Genomic DNA, 16,031 nt, shown 5'->3' on the forward strand with positions numbered 1-16,031 from the left:
GATGAAGAGGTTGAGGCACCAGGAAGCTAGAGACTCACCCAAAGTCCCAGAGCTAGCAAGTGGCAGGCCAGGATTCAAGCAGACACAGGTCATCTCCAGAGTCCATGCTTTCCACCCCGAGGCCCCCTCCGGAGCCTGGGGGGACACAGCACAGGCCTCCCCACCCAACTCTGTTAACAGGCAGATTTGGGACAGCTGTCAGGGTCTAAACGCCGTGGGGCCGGATGGAAACTTTCAGGACCCGGGGCCTGGCCCCTCTCTGGGAGGAACCTTAGGTGGGTGATGCTTCTTTCTGTCCCCAGGGTGAATTCTTTGGCCGAAACAAGCACTCCCCAGCCCCCTTCGATGCCCCTGCCATCAGGCTGCCGGAGAAGCATGACCACATGGTCTACTTTGCTGTCTCTGAATATGTCTTCAACACAGCCAGCCGGGTTTACCACCAGGCTGGGCGCATGAACTTCACCATCCAAAACCAGCACGTGAGTAGGGGAAGGAGGAGACTGGGGGTTCCCAGGAGAGAGCGTCAGGCAGGCCTGTGGACCAAGGTTAGCGGGTTTCAGGAGCCAGGGAAAGAATGTGTAATCTGCAACCTGCCATCTGGGTTCAAATCCAGGCCGTGCCTCAGTTTCTGCCAGTGCAAGCCCAGCGCTGCCTCTTCCCCAGGGATCTGTAAAGAGCTTGGTGTCTGACACACGATACAGATGAGCTATTGTTGGTAGTACGTTAAAAACTAACCCGGAGTGCCTGGGTGGCTCAGTCAGTTAAGCCTCCAGCTTCAGCTCAGGTCATGATCTCGCGGTTCATGGGTTTGAGCCCCGTGTCGGGCTCTGTGCTGACAGCTCAGAGCCTGGAGCCTGCTTCAGATTCTGTGTCTCCCTCTCCCTCCGCCCCTCCCTCCTCATGCTCTGTCTCTCTGTCTCTCAAAAATAAATAAAACATTTTTTAAAAATTAAAAAGGGGCGCCTGGGTGGCTCAGTCGGTTAAGCCTCCGACTTCAGCTCAGGTCAGATCTCACGTTCCTGGGTTCGAGCCCCTCGTCAGGCTCTGTGCTGACAGCTAGCTCAGAGCCTGGAGTCTGCTTCAGATTCTGTGTCTCCTTCTCTCTCTTCCCCTCCCCTTCTCATGCTCTGTCTCTCTCTGTATCAAAAATAAATAAAACATTAAAAAAATTTTTTTAATTAAAAAAAAAATAAGCCAGACTCTGAGGTATCCTATCTGGTCCTCCAGGCAGCAGATGCCAAGGTGCCACTAGACTCAGAAGAGATCGATTAGGGGCAGCGCCCCACGAAGGACAAAGGGGAGAGGAAGGAGGAGTAGGAAGGGAGAGCCCGTAGTGGGAGACGCAGTCCTGACACCATGGAGGCGGGGAAGGCAAGCGCACTGGGAAGGAGTGCCGGATGGCCTCAAACCCACAAACCGTGAGATCACGACCTGAGGTGAAGTCAGATCTTCACCGACTGCACCGCCCAGGCGTCCCCCTGTTCGGCCCATTGTCTTAGTCCTGCCTGCGACCTACCAAAATTCTCCAGATCCACATACACCTGGCTGTTCTCCGTCAGGGGCTGAGAGCTGTCTGGGAGAGTGCGGCCCCAGCACGAACGGTGTGGTGCCTGAATGAGACCGCAGAGTGCTGGGAGCCAAGGGCCCTTCTGGAAGGGACCCCCTGAAGTCTGAGCCTCGCACTCCCACAGCCAAGCACTGTGATAAGTATGTCATACAGCTAGAGGAGCAGCCCACGGAAAGAGGACATCTTGAGGGAGCAGAGTTCAAGGAAGGCGGGCTGCGTGCAGGTGCGGTTGGCCACACCAGAAGATGAGTGAGTCGTGGGGGCTGGCAGGGACCAGCACCACGAGAGAGGGTTAGAGAAGGGTTTGGGGGACCCCATTAAATCCAGATTGCGCTGGATACGAGATCTCACCGGCCCTCGAGGGGAGCATCCTGAGAAACAATAACAAAATGGGCTTTTATTAAGAATTTACTGAGATTCCAGCACTTAGTGCTCTGTGTGCACACTGTCTCACCCAGTCCTTGCCTATTCTGCATGTGGGTCCCAGCGTCATCATCCCCATTTTACAGATGCAGGACTGGGCAAAGTTTGCCAGAAAGCAGTCCTCCAAAAAGTGGCAGGAGCCGTATTTGAACCCAGGCTGCCTGACCTCAAAGTCCACATCCTGCCCCGCATCTCAAGTAACCTCCTGCTTCCCCTACCGCAGATTCCCCTGGACTCCCCGATCCACCTGCACACCAACTCATTCCGGGTCATCATTCCCCAGGTAAGACCTATGGACACTAGTCACAGAGCGCAAGACAGCCCCTCGACCCAGACCGAAGGTGGAGATTTTACTTGCATGGCCACGAGCCGCTCATGTGCTTTCTCCAAACAGCTTACCTATTGGAAGAGTGGGTAAAGATAAAAGTTACTAACTTTTGTGTACAAAATCCCCCTCATTCTCTGACCCCTTGTGGCATCAAGACCCAGGATCTGGATTCTGATTGATTGATTGATTGGTTGATTGATTGCCTATGTTTTAACCCTGGGTCTGCTGTTCTCTGTCTTCAGAATGCCATCTGGTTGGGCCTCAGTTTCGTCATCTGTCGAATGGGGACAATAGTAATACCGGACCCACTGGGTCGCTGGGAGGACCACATGGGAGAGGATAGCCCTTGCCCAGCACCCATATATAAGACCCTTCTGGGCCACAAGGGGGGAGGGCACATTGGGCAGGCTAATAACTTGGGGCTAGGCCACTAATTGATATTTGTTTGATGTTTATGTAGAGTGTAGCTGAGAAGTGGCAGTAGAGTGGAGAAGAGCACTCAGTCCCCCCTCTCTTGAATGGGGCAGTCCAGCTCCAGCCCCAAACCTATACTGTAGTCAACACAAGCTGGCCTGCATAGACAGCACTGTGTGACCGTCACTGGTCCTGCCGTGCACTCATAGGGGTATCTCACTTTATTAGAATACACTTTCCAACCACAACACCTGTCTATTAGAAAGAGTTCTGGAAAATATAATGCCTTCCATCCTGTGACATTTCCACTGCTGGTCAAAGGCCCTTGAAGGCTTGGATCAGCCCCTCTGCCCCTCCCTGATACAGCCATCCCTTGAGTCTCTGCCCTCTTTCTCCAGCTGGCTAGGTTGTACCCCAATACAGAGCTGGAGCTGGAGACGTCTCCTGAATCAGCTCCGTTCCTGATGTTCACCCCTGGAAATGTGACCCTCAGTCCCGTGATAGACCTCCAGGCCTTCGCTCTCCTGCCCGTCTCCTCTGAGCGGAAGCCACTCTTCCAACTCAGGGTGGTAAGTCTGATCCCAGCCAGAGCAGAAAGGGCTCCACATGCTGTGGTGTTAGGCCCTCCCTCCGCTGAAGGACAGGGACACAGCACCGCCCAGCAGCGTGAAGGGACCTGGCGTTTCTGGCCTGAACAGCCGGGCTTCCCAAGGGCATGCTTAATCATGTCACACACTGTCGCAGTTACATGACCCCTTCAAAGTCATGCCCTCCAGCTAAGTTGGATGATTTTAGTTTGCTCACTAATACATTTGCTATAAAAAATGTGTTTAATTTAAAGCATAACCCTTTTGAAATTATTATAAATAAAAATCATTAAATTTTTTAAAGAAGGTATAAAATGTAAGGAACTCTTACAATGGCAATAGTCTCCAAACTGATTTACATGTTCAACACAAGCCCCACCAAAATCGCAGCTGGCTTTTCTGACAAGCTGAGCCTAAAATTTATATGCAAATTCAAGAGACCTAGAATAGCCAAAACAATCTTTTTTTTTAAATTTAATGTTTATTTTCTTTGTGAAAGAGAGAGAAACAGATCATGAGCAGGGCAGGGGCAGAGAGAGAGGGAGACACAGAATCAGAAGCAGGCTCCAAGCTCCGAGCTGTCAGCACAGAGCCTGATCCGGGGCTCAAACTCACTGACTGGGAGATCATGACCTGAGCTGAAGCCGGACGCTCAACAGACTGAGCCACCCAGGCGCCCCTAGCCAAAACAATCTTGAAAAAGAAAAACCAGTTGTAGAACACATACTTCCCTATTTCAAAACTTACCAGAAGGCTACAGTAATCAAGATAGTGTGCTACTGGTGCAAAGAGAGACATACAGATCAATGGAATAGAATTAAGAAGCCAGAGATGCATCATCATGTTTATAGTCAAGTGATTTTCAACAAGGGACCAAGACAATTCAGTGGAGGAAGAATAAGATTATTTTTAAGTTAATTTATTTTGAGAGAGAGAACGCACACTAGTGGGGAAGGGGCAGAGAGAGTAGGAGAGAGAGAGAATCCCAAGCAGGCTCCGCGCTGTCAGTGCAGAGCCCAACGTGGGGCTTGATCTCATGAACTGTGAGATCACGACCTGAGCCAAAATCAAGAGGTGGATGCTTAACTGACTGAGCCCCCCAAGTGCCCCAAGGAGAAGCTTTTAAGAAATGGAGCTGGTGCACCTGGATAGCCATGTGCAAAATGAGGCCAGACCCCTTCCTTACAGCTACACAAAAAACTGACTACAAGTGGACCCAAAACCCAAATGTGGGGAGCTAAAACTCCATAACTCTCAGAAAAAAAAACCATAATATTAAATCTTCTTGACCTTGGCTTAGGGTTAAGATGAAATCAAAAGCATGAACAACAAAATTAAAAGATGGATAAACTGGACATAACCAAAATTTAAAACTTCTGTGCTTCAAAGGACATAATTCAATACTCTGGTTTCTCTTCAGATCGTATAAATCTTTCGCCTTTTACAAAGGACATAATTCAAAAAGGCGAAAAGACAACCCACAAAAAGAAAATATTTGCAAATCATATATATGAGAAGGGATGTGTTTCCAGAATATATAAAGAACTCTTACAAGTCAGTCAAAAAATGACAATCCAGGTGGCTCAGTCGGTTAAGCGTCTGACTTTGGCTCAGGTCATCATCTCATGGTTGGTGAGTTCAAGCCCCACGTTGGGCTCTGTGCTGACAGCTCAGAGTCGAGGTCTGCGTGTCCCGCTCTCTCTGTCCCTCACCCACTCATGCTTGCTCTCTCTCTCTCTCTCTCTCTCTCTCTCTCTCAAAAATGAATAAACAATAAATTAAATGACAATCCAATTTCAAAAGGGGCAAAACACTTCTGCTTCTGGGAAGATGAAATGGATAGATGTGCATTTCCCCACTCCTGCTGAGCACAACAAAAACCTTACACATTATATATAAAATAAACAAGAACACTCTGAAAAGCAGAGAGAAAAAGGAGATGGGCCAGGGGCCTCAGGATCAAGGAAAGGCATGATGATTAGCTCCCCGGGTTTTCCTTTTGCCCTGTGTATTCCAACTTGGGGAATGTGAAAACACACCAGGCACAAACCAAAAAGACCCCAAAACATCCTCCTCTCTCTAGCCAGAGGACCAAAAAAGGGGCAGCCTCATAAGATAGAAAACTCCAGACAATCCATAACTCGCTTCAGGCTATACCAACATGCCTCACCAGCTCTGCCGGGATGGGTCAGTGGAACAGAGAAAAGAAGTGAATTAAAAGATAGAACAATAGAAACTACCCAATCTGAACCCACAGTCTGAACAAACGTAAGGAGCCTCAGGGCCCCGTGGGACTCCCACAAAAGATCTCACCTGCATGTCTTCAGAGTCTCAGGGGGGAAAGTGGGAAGGGCTGGAAAAAGTACTCAAAGAAATAATGGCTGGAAATTCCCCATATTTAGCAAGAGACGTAAATCTAGAATAGCTAACCATCTGAGACGGTCGCCTGGCTCAACCCTATGCCCCTCAACAGACCGGGATCCATCCTCACACCCCGGGTCCCCCCGTTGTATCTTCAAATGTCCCCAGGGCCCACGGGGCTCTCTGAACTCCTTAGCAGCCTGCTTCAAAGCTCAGTCATACTGAGGTGGACAGTCTGCCTATCCTATCTGAATGTTCTGTGTCTTCAGCTTGGGCTTATTTCCCCTCCTAGGTGCTTCCATTAAGACCTCTAAAACCACAGCTCACCTTTCTTAACATCAGCTGTGGAGCCAACATCCTGCCCCAACCCATCACCCTCAGGTGGCTCCTTCTCACCCACATGTTCCACAGGCTGCTGTGGCTTCTATTTCTAAAGATTTCTCTCCTGGACTGGGAGCCAACTAAAGTCCAACATGCACAGAGTCTGGGTTATCCCCCTTTGCTTTTCTAGACAACCGACATCTCCGCCACCATCAGTGTGAGGTCCGGCAGGATCGCTGGTTCCGTGGCCACAGGCAGGTAAGGAGCCGTGGATGAGGGGAGGAAGACAGGGCGGGGACAACCCGGTAGTGACTGGAGCATCTAGTCTGTTCACCGAATGGACTGGCGTGGACCCTGGAAACAGAGATCTCTGCTGCAGCTGGCCTGTCTCTAATGTGCCTTTGGAAAGGCATATTGACAACACCAGGAGCCAGAAAAGTTGCCAGGCGGCAGAGATTACACCCAGGTCCCTTCTAGCTGTGGTTGCTTCACTATCCTTTCTCAGACATCAGAGGAGACACTGAACTTCTGCAAAGGGATTACTTAGGGAACATAATCCAACTGAAAGGCGCAGGGCTTTGCAGGGACTTTATATAAAAGATTGAGAAAAACGATCAGTCTACTGCACATCAAAAAGGCAGATTCGGAATGGTGGATTGAAGACTCCCCCCGCGACTCCTTGCTGCTCTCCTGTCCAGATACCCCATCAGTAGGCGAGTCCTTACTCAACCAGTGAGCAGGCGGGGGGACTCAGTCTTCGGGCAGGAGGGACGATGCCCACAGCGAGGGCTGGCGCTCTCCAGGCAGGGTCCTCCATCTGGAGCCCTCACCTGTGTCCCATGTGCCACTCACGTTGGGTGCTGCTGTCTTCTGAGGAACAGGTGCAGCAGGTGCATCAGAAGAACTGATTCCTAGCTTTGGGCTTAGGTGCATGTTGGCTGATCAAGTGCACTGACCCCATTAAAATAAACATCTCCTTTAGAGATCTTTAAAAAAAGAGAAACCCATGGCAAACTTGAGGGCCTTTCAGAGGTTTTGGAATTTGAGGTTATGCATAAACCTGGCTTGGGGCAAGGGCTGGGGGTTGCAGTATCCGAGAGGATAGTCAGGGGCTTGGACGATGGGGAGGCAGCAAATTGAGGAGGGCCTAAGAGGACCTCACACGGTGGTTTCATCAAGGAATTAGCAAAACTATTCTGCCCCATGAGAGGAAAGCAAAGAGATCTGTCCAGGTAGTTCGAATCCCTGGACAAGAGAGCCCGGCCAGCAGCCAAAAGATTCAATGGGAGGAAATGGGGGTTTGGGGCTATAGCGACAGTAACGGAGGCCCCCCGAGTCACTCTGCCTTCCTTCCACCCGGTGCCAGCTGTTTGCCAGCAGCACTCGAAGTGCCTCAACTTCCAGTAATTTGCATAATTATCATGCAGATAATGCGTGCTCATGGCAAGAAAAATTGGAAATCTCAAAAGTATAAAAAAAATCCCCCATAACGCTGCCACGTAGTTATAGCTCCACGTTTCCTTCCTCTACAGAAGTGGACGAACAGAGCATTGCTTTTTGTATCCCACTTGCTCCAGTCAATGTTTATATCATTATAATTTTATTTAAGTTCTTGAAGATGCTCATCAAACCTTGTTTTTAACAACATCGCTTCTTAAATCACCGTGCATGCTTAAAGCCGTAAATGCACCACCTGGCAGAGAAGCCCTGGGGTGCCCAGCCCTGGGAAATGACCTTGCCCTTGGGCACTCAATACCCCATGCCAGTAACAGCAAGGAAGTAGCAATCATGTCTTGCCTCTCCTTCTCCACACAGTAAGCTGAAATTGGAACTGAAACACTCCAACATCCGTTACTTCAACGTGAGTTGTTTCCTCCAGCACCTCTTGCGTGCCTTCTCCTAGCAGGGATGTGGTGCTGGGGGCGGGGGGCGGGGGGTGCTGCAGGAGCAATGCCGAGGCCCCAGGGAAGAGGCATTGCAGTCTTGCAGGAAATGGGCGCCATGTCTAAATCTTAATCATGCAAGAGGGGCACTGCCTGAGGGCCCACAGAGGCGACAGGACATGGACAGTTAAGAGCATGATCTTTGCAGGAAGATAGATCTGGGTACCACTTGTTACTGTGTGACGTGGGGAAAATAACCTTTCTGGACCTCAGTTTCCCTGACTGTAAATTGGGAATGCTAAGATCTACTCCACCTACTTCAAATGGGAGCTATAACATGAAACGGGGCAATGATTAGTAAGACACTTTGACAAAACATCTCACACATACAAAGGTCTTGGTATATGTTCACTTGTCGTAACAGTGGCCCAGGTGCACGACCCTCACCCAAGGCTCTTAGGACTGATGAGTTTCAGAACTGAGAATTTTTTAGAGGTGATTTGGGGCAGCTAACTCTTTCAGGAAAATCTGGGGGGGGTGCTCTGTCACCAAACCCATGAAAACTTCTGTGACAAAATTTTAAAATATTTGTACCAAGTGAAATAAGACCCGCTAAATAGCCTCAAGGCAGTTCAGGTCATGTTTTGCCATAAATGGGCTTATATGTCCTGATGGCGAATGCAGTTCAGAGAGTGGCATTTAGGAGATCGTGACTAAAGAGCTGTGTAGCATGACAGTCACAGTCGACCTGTTTTGTAAGTGGGATGGCACGTCGGTGTTTCTGGAGGTGGGGGCCAGACAGCCGTTCTTCCCTTGGACTCGTTTTCATTCTCGTCTTGTTTGTTCCCTTTGCTCTGCGCCTCCCTCCCCCCACTACAGGTGGAGCTGATGGAAGCCATCCTCAATTACTACGCGCTGCACACACTCTACCCCTCTCTCAACGGTAAGCCTCGCTGCTACGACTGCTCCGTGCAGACGCAAGATTCATGCATCAGTCAGCCAGCCACTTAAGCTGAGCTCCCCTCTGCACCGATTAGGGTCCTGGCGATCCAGGACCCCGCCCTCACAGGGCTCACGCTTTGCTGGGAAGGCAGGCATGTAACAGGCAGTGACAGCCTGGGTGATAAATGCCATGCTGCGAGAGCTAGGAGGAGGCACTGAACTTGACCTAGAGGTCAGTCCAGACTTCCAGGAGGTGAGGGTCAGGTTGAGTCCCAAAGCCCAGGGAGTCAGGTGGAGGGCAGAGAGGCATTCCAAGCAGCGCCTGGAGAACATCTGGAGGCAGCACCCCTGGGTTCTGGGCCAGGTTAGGTCACTGACTTGCGAGGCAACCTCGGCAGAAGCAGTGCTTGGCACAGTAGCGGCCAGAGAGCCCAGCAGGCCTCCCCAGATGCCAGGGCCTTCTCCAACTGGCCTCGCCACCTGCCTTTTACCACCACAAGGTAAGAGCATCCTGGGAAAGAGGAAGTGGAGTAGATGGTGTTCCTCAGGGACGAGTCCCTGGTTCAAAGCCTAGTCCCCCACCACTCTGGCTGCTGGAGGCAGTCCACGTCTGTCCCCTCCAGAAGAAAATGCCTTTACCAGGCATTTGCACCTACACACCTGCTCTGCACCAGAAAACCAGCCCTGAATCCAGCAGCCTCCCACATTTCAAAGTAGCCCCGTCGCCAGCCAGCGGCAAAGGCAGTGAGCTGTGTTCCCACACGTCCTCAACCTTCTCCGTCCAACCCGTGTCTCTCTGCTGTTTATCTTCCAGCAAAGCTCAAGGAGGGCTTCCCTCTGCCGCTGCCAAGGGACACCTACCTCAACAGTTTGGAGCTCCACATCCACAAGGTCAGTGAGATGTGGGGTCTGGACGGGGAGCACTAAGGCCTCCTGGGAGGGCTGCTTCGGGGCCGGTAGCTATTAGGTGGAGCCCCTGACTCCCACTTACGTCCTGGCCCTAATGTTTATAGGAACAAATATTTTTGTTTTAAATGTTGGAGTGCAGGGGCACCTGGGTGGCTTTGTCAGTTAAGCATCCAACTTCGGCTCAGGTCATGATCTCACGGTCCGTGAGTTTGAGCCCCATGTTGGGCTCTGTGCTGACAGCTCGGAGCCTGGAGCCTGTTTCAGATTCTGTGTCTCCTTCTCTCTCTGCCCCTCCCCTGCTCAAGCTCTGTCTCTCTGTCTCTCAAAAATAAATAAATGGTAAAAAAAAATTTTTTTTAACAAAATTTTGGAGTGCAACGGCAAGTTTGGGTTGTGTGGAATCCTGGCTTCGTGAAGAAAAGCTCAGTTTCCAGTAACTCAGTTCAAACACCTTAACTGAGCACCAATAGAGTGGAAGGCCCAGCGGCCAGTTAAGGCAGGAGGAGGGCGCACACAGGGGTCAGAGGGGACGTGCCACTCCCGGGTTGATGAACCACAACCTCCTTGGTGGTGTCAGAGTCCCCCCTGGGCCACCAGCCAGCCTTCCTCCCGCAGCAGGAAGGGAGGCTCATGGAGAAATAGCAACCAGGCCTTTCCCTGCAAGAAACACGGCAGGGGCAGGGACAGGGACAATGACAGCTTCTAACTCCAGGGGTACCCATGTCTTCAGTGTTCATAGCGCGTTCCTCCTCCAAGGTAATTGTGGACTACACCCTTATAAATTAACTATGTGAGGGGAGTAAACTGAGGCAGCACCCAGATGCATGCTGTTCTCCTGGGAGAAAAGACATTTGAAGGAAGAACAGTGACATTCATGGGCATTTTCCAGAACTCAGCAGATGAGAAAATGCAAATAAATTCCCCGGGGGCAGGCAGCTGAGAAGTGCAGTGTTTGCTAAAAACCTCTAAGACCTAAAGTCAAGGCCTTTGCGCTGACCTGGTTTTTTGGTTCAATGAGAAGGTGCTTCTAGACCCAGCGACGAGGTCCCTCTCAGGAAGCTCCGTTCCCATGCAGCTCAGAAAGTGATCTTTCTTGCGTGTCTTGTTTGCCTCCTCTCCAGAACTTCTTGCTCTTGGGGGCAAACCTCGATGAGGCCCAACGCTGAAGAGAAGCAGCAGAGATGGCCAGCGGAGGGGCCGCCCCTGCCCCTGCAGGGGTCCGGAGGCTGCGGCCGCTGTGCCTTTACTCCAGTGAGGGCCCCCTCCACAAGGACACTAGTCACCGGGGAGCCTGTGGCACCTGAGACACGCCTGAACATGTGATACCCCGCCCCCACCCCACCCCCATCTCCTCCTCCTCCTTCCCGTCCCCCTTCGTGGTTTCTTCACAGCTGTCCCTAGCCTTACTCCGGGCACCTCGCCCCTGGCTACCTAACCTGCCGGCCCCTGGAATAAAGTTCAGTGAAGGGGGGAAGCATGAGCAGCATCTGGTCACCACACAGCTCACAGCATCCTGCTCACCATGAAACACCACCTTAGGCCCATGTGTCCTTTGGTGTCGGGGTTACAGGAGCAAGAGTCAGATGGAGCGGGCTCAATGCCTTGTGTTGCCACCTCCTTGGTGTGTTATATTTATTGAAATGGGAGCAGAGATCACCCAGCTACTATATGGGTTGCACATTTATTCAGCAGACCCCCGTGTCAATTTGCTAAGGATTTTCCCGCACTGGCTTCTGCCTCTGGGCTTGGTGGCATGGGAGGAAGGATCAAAGAGAGAAAAACACACGGCCTCTGTCTTCATGAAGCTTAGAGCTGAAAACGGGCTGGCAGACTTTTCCTGGAAAGAGCCAGAGAGTAAATCTTTTAGGCTTTACTGCATATACAGTCTCTGACACAACTACTCATCACTGCCATACTAGTAGCAGAGAACAGCCAGGCAGCAAATGAGTAAGGGTGGCTGTTTCAATAAAACTTTTATTTAAAAAACGGGCAGCAGGCTAGATATGAGCAGTGGGCCCCAGCTTGCCCACCTGAGCTCTAAAAGAACAATCCACCAAACGGGGCGCCTGGGTGGCTCAGTCGGTTAAGCATCTGACAACTTGATTTCAGCTCAGGTCATGATCTCACAGTTTGTGAGTCCAAGCCCCATGTCGCGCTCTGCGCTGGCAGCATGGAGTCTGCTTGGGACTCTCTTTCTTTCTTTCTCCCCACCCCTTTTCCCCTCCTCCTCTCTTTCCCAAAAATAAACGTTAAAAAACAAGAAAAATCCATCTATTTGTAGAACAAAGAGGACCTACACCAAGTCTGGTTTACATCTAGGAAACGTACTAACATATCCTCCCTGGTCACAGAGTAATAAAGAGCACAGACTGCGGTCAGGTCTGAATTGCTCGCAAACTGTGGCTCCAGCAACTTGGCTCTCAGCAATTTACAGAAACTCTCCGAACCCTGGATTCCTCAGTCTTAAAATAGCATGAGCGGTGGCTGATCTCCACGCCACCCAAAGCGTCCTGCTCAACCCTGAACATGTCGGATGACTTAGTTGTACACATCATTTGACCTCATGATGACTGAAATGAAGTATGGAAAGTGCTCAGGGCAATTCTTGGCTCGTCCTGTGCTAGATCAATAAATGACAGTGGTCATCGCCAGCCACTCTCAAATTTTAAAAGGATCTGTCTTGAACCATCAGCCAACACCGTACCTATGATGAAATCGTGGAAGTGTGGTTTTTTTTAATCTCAGAGGCCCAGGAAAATCCACAATGTGTAAGAGTGAAGGCATGAGCGGTCAGCAAGGATGCTGAAAGATCATGAACTGAAGTGAAACATTTGCCTCGAATGCTCAGTTAGTGATGAAGGTCACGATTACCCCATAAACTATTCCATCTCCTCTGTTGCCCTAACCGTCGGCTACTTGAGAGCAACTGTAACAGCTGTCCATCCTCCCCTCCTGCCCCCTCCTCCTCTGTTTCTGCATCTTTTGGTAGCAGCAAGCTCCCCCATTTTTCATGGGTTTTCTTGGCCAAGGCCATCGGACACCCTCGGCTATTTTCCTAGACCTTCAGGAGAAGCACGTCCCCTCTGATCAAAAAGGCCCACTTCACGTGCTGTGTGTGTGCATGCACACACACACACACACACACACACACATCTCTTCTCACACTGGCAGAAGGTGTCTGCTGCTTTATTTTTAATGTCAGCAGACATGCGTGCAGATTGACAATAAGGCTGAGCTTCTGAGAATGGATTATTGTCTGAGAGCTGTGAACAAAGGCCGACACACACTTATTTAGACTTCAGGGTGTTGCCTTGATCACTGGACTCCTCGGTCAGCTAGGCCAGCCTCACAAGCAGGCAAGTCTTCCTAAAGAAGGCAATACCCACTGGGCCTCATGCAAGGGCTGGGCCCGTAATGGAATAATGCTAATCATATAAGTGGGCATGTTGGAAGCTTAGAATAGATGCGGCCTTCTAGCCAGGATGCCGTGGGTTGTAGGTGACGGACACCCAGCTTGACTGGGCTGATACGGAAAACAGGAAACCTGATCATGGAAGCACACTAGTGGAAGGGAAAGGGGAAGAGCCAGGCCTCCAGATGGTAAGTACCAGGGAACAGAGTTCCACCAGGACTCTGGACTATGGACTCTGTCCTGCTGCTTTGCCTCTGTGTGTGTGTGTGTGTGTGTGCGCGTGTGTCCTTCTCCCTCACCCATACTCCTTCCCTCCATGGAGCACAGCGCCAGGCTTACCCCTAAAGCATACCTGTGCCCATCTTTCCCATGGATTTGCAGGGCTGCCCCATGCAGTTGTGCAGGCTGTGCACTGTACAGATCTTGGAAGCACCATTCACATGGTGGTTTAAGGCTGAGATGCAGAGACGGTGAGAGATGCCATTGTAAAGGCTTGATTGAAACCGAGGTTTCTCAGTTTCAGCATGATGGACATTTTAGGACAGGTAATTGTTGTGGGGGGCTGTCTTTTTACACGGTAGGATGATGAGCCACTCCCAGGCGTCTACGGACTAGGTGGCAGTAACACACACACCCACACCATTGTGCCAAGCAAAAATGTGTCCACACATTGCCAAAAGTCCCCCTGAGGTGGGTAAAAGAGCACCACATTGAGGACCACTGACAAAGGGAAGATGTTCTCCAGGTACACCTTGCTCCGGCAAAAGCTGTATGGTAGCCCATCCCAGGGGAAGACAGAAAATCCCAGCCCTCCCCGGAAGGGGCTGGCCTCACTCATGAAGTCTCTGGAGTGTATCTTAAGGACAAAGCCCCAAGATGGACTCCCCTTAAAGAGAAGATAGTGGAATTTGCCAAGAGCCAAACTTGTGGCGGGTTTAACGGAACTCTAGGTTTCACAGAAGTGTGGGAAGTTCTCCAGGAAGCAGAGCCCTTAACCGCAGCGTCTGTGCCAAGGAAGCACACAGGCTCCAAAGATTCATAAAACTTGACCTTGTTCATAAAACTGACCTTTCCCATTAAAAAAAAAATTGTCTGTCTTGAGCAGGGATACACTTACCGTTACAGTTTCTATTATAGATTTGGCCAAAGAAGCCAGCACGTTGATACAGAGCCTGGCTCCTCCCCCTCCTATGAATATCGAGCAGGCATCTCACTCCACAAAACTCGGCTGGGGGAATGCCTGTACTTTACGCTGGCTACAGGGAGTATAATCTCCTCAGTGTGCCATTTATTTATTGAATGGTTAGGAAATTCTTCTCCAATTGTTGCTGGGTGTCCTCATTCCCTGAGGGGCACAAAAAGGTCCTGGGGTGTTCCTGACTCCCAAACATTGGGGAGCCCCTCTGGTGCCCGGCCTACTCTGTTCTGTGCTGATAACCTCCCTGTGCAGCTTGCCCCCATGGTCCCCTGAAGACAGGAATTCAGGCTCAGGCATCAGGGGCTCCCCTGTCTGAGCATGCATGACGGGCCATTCAGGATTTCCCTAACTGGCTGTTGTCAGAATGTTTAACTTTCAGCTGAAATCTGCGATCAAAAAAGGACACACTTGTATTTTAAGAGCTCAGTGTGTCCCCCTGATGGCTGGATGCCTGGGTTTGGTGGCCTATCTTCCTAGAGAAGCCTGTTCAAAGTTCTGCCCCTGGGTGGCGGTGGGGACAGCCCACATTCAGAGGGTGTTAGGTATTAGGGAGCACACCACCCCTCCCCCCGCCATAGGGAGCACAGAGCTGCCTCCCCATCTAGCTCTTAGGAACAATCAAGCTGACATTTTCATCTCTATCTGCCTGACTCCTGCTTCTCACCTGGTGTGTGATTTAAAGTGAGTGACAATATCATCACCCTTAAAGGACAACGGGGGACAGACTTCCGATCAGGAAGGGGATGCTCTTGTGCCACAGAGCTCAAGATGAAGGCCTCCAGTCGGTCTCATGGTCTTCCCAGCAGCGCCAATGACCAAGACCAGGTTTTAGCTGAAACTGTAATTTTTAGACCTTACTTGACTTTCATAAAACCTCAAAGGTTAATCTCAGTTCATGAATAGGTATTTTTGGATCCTAGACAATTTCCAAGTTAAAAAGTTTTTAAATTGGTCACTGAACCTGATTTAATTTATCCTTATTCTGACACATTTAAAATAGCTGTAAGTTAACCAGATGGGTGATGTGTATAAATATAAAAATATCAAATGTAAGCTGATAGAGAAAAACAGCCTGGTAGTCTTCCTATATTCTAGAGTCTAAAGAAAGCAAAAGGTGTTTACTTTGCTAATGATGGTAATTAACAAAAATGGCTAAGACGGTATTAGGCATAATTACAGGGAGATGCAAGTATGTATACAAGATAATACATGCAGCTTGCTTCACGGAATTATTACAGTTTATTAGGATGGTAAATTCACTATATGTACTTTGTTTTATGTAATATGCTCATAAGGTTAACTATATTTTTAAAATAAAATTCACTTTCTAAAGTCTGTAAATAATAAAAATAATATAAAAGGTTATACTGTAGGGGTGCCTGGGTGGCTTAGTCAGTTGAGTGTCCGACTTCACCTCAGGTCATAATCTCCCGTTTTGTGAGTTCGAGCCCCGCATCAGGCTCTGTGCTGACAGCTCAGAGCCTGGAACCTGCTTCAGATCCTCTGTCTCCCTCTCTCTCTGTTCCTCCCCCACTCGGGCTCTGTCTCTCTCACTCTCAAAAATACATAAACATAAAAAAATTTTTTTTAAGATTATACTGCAAATGTACACATTTTAGTAAGATTTTTTAACTCGGGTGTCGAGAGCCGCCAAGCTTTCTGGCTGCCTCAGGCAAGGATATTCGC

The 16,031-nt window shown here is 50.0% G+C and overlaps 1 protein-coding gene across 1 annotated transcript; it reads left to right on the forward strand.

Moving 5' to 3' along the window:
- The first annotated feature begins 62 nt into the window (after nucleotides 1–62).
- LOC115275335 (lipopolysaccharide-binding protein-like) lies at nucleotides 63–11,854 on the forward strand. Its single transcript, XM_029919047.1, has 8 exons — nucleotides 63–479; nucleotides 2,214–2,273; nucleotides 3,131–3,301; nucleotides 6,192–6,259; nucleotides 7,817–7,862; nucleotides 8,764–8,827; nucleotides 9,641–9,717; nucleotides 10,857–11,854. The coding sequence occupies exons 1-8, from the start codon at nucleotides 384–386 to the stop codon at nucleotides 10,899–10,901; spliced, it is 627 nt and encodes a 208-aa protein (XP_029774907.1). The 5' UTR covers nucleotides 63–383; the 3' UTR covers nucleotides 10,902–11,854.
- Nucleotides 11,855–16,031: the final 4,177 nt, after the last annotated feature.

This window comes from Suricata suricatta, chromosome 12, assembly GCF_006229205.1.
Source record: "Suricata suricatta isolate VVHF042 chromosome 12, meerkat_22Aug2017_6uvM2_HiC, whole genome shotgun sequence".
NCBI classification, from domain to species: Eukaryota; Metazoa; Chordata; class Mammalia; order Carnivora; family Herpestidae; genus Suricata; species Suricata suricatta.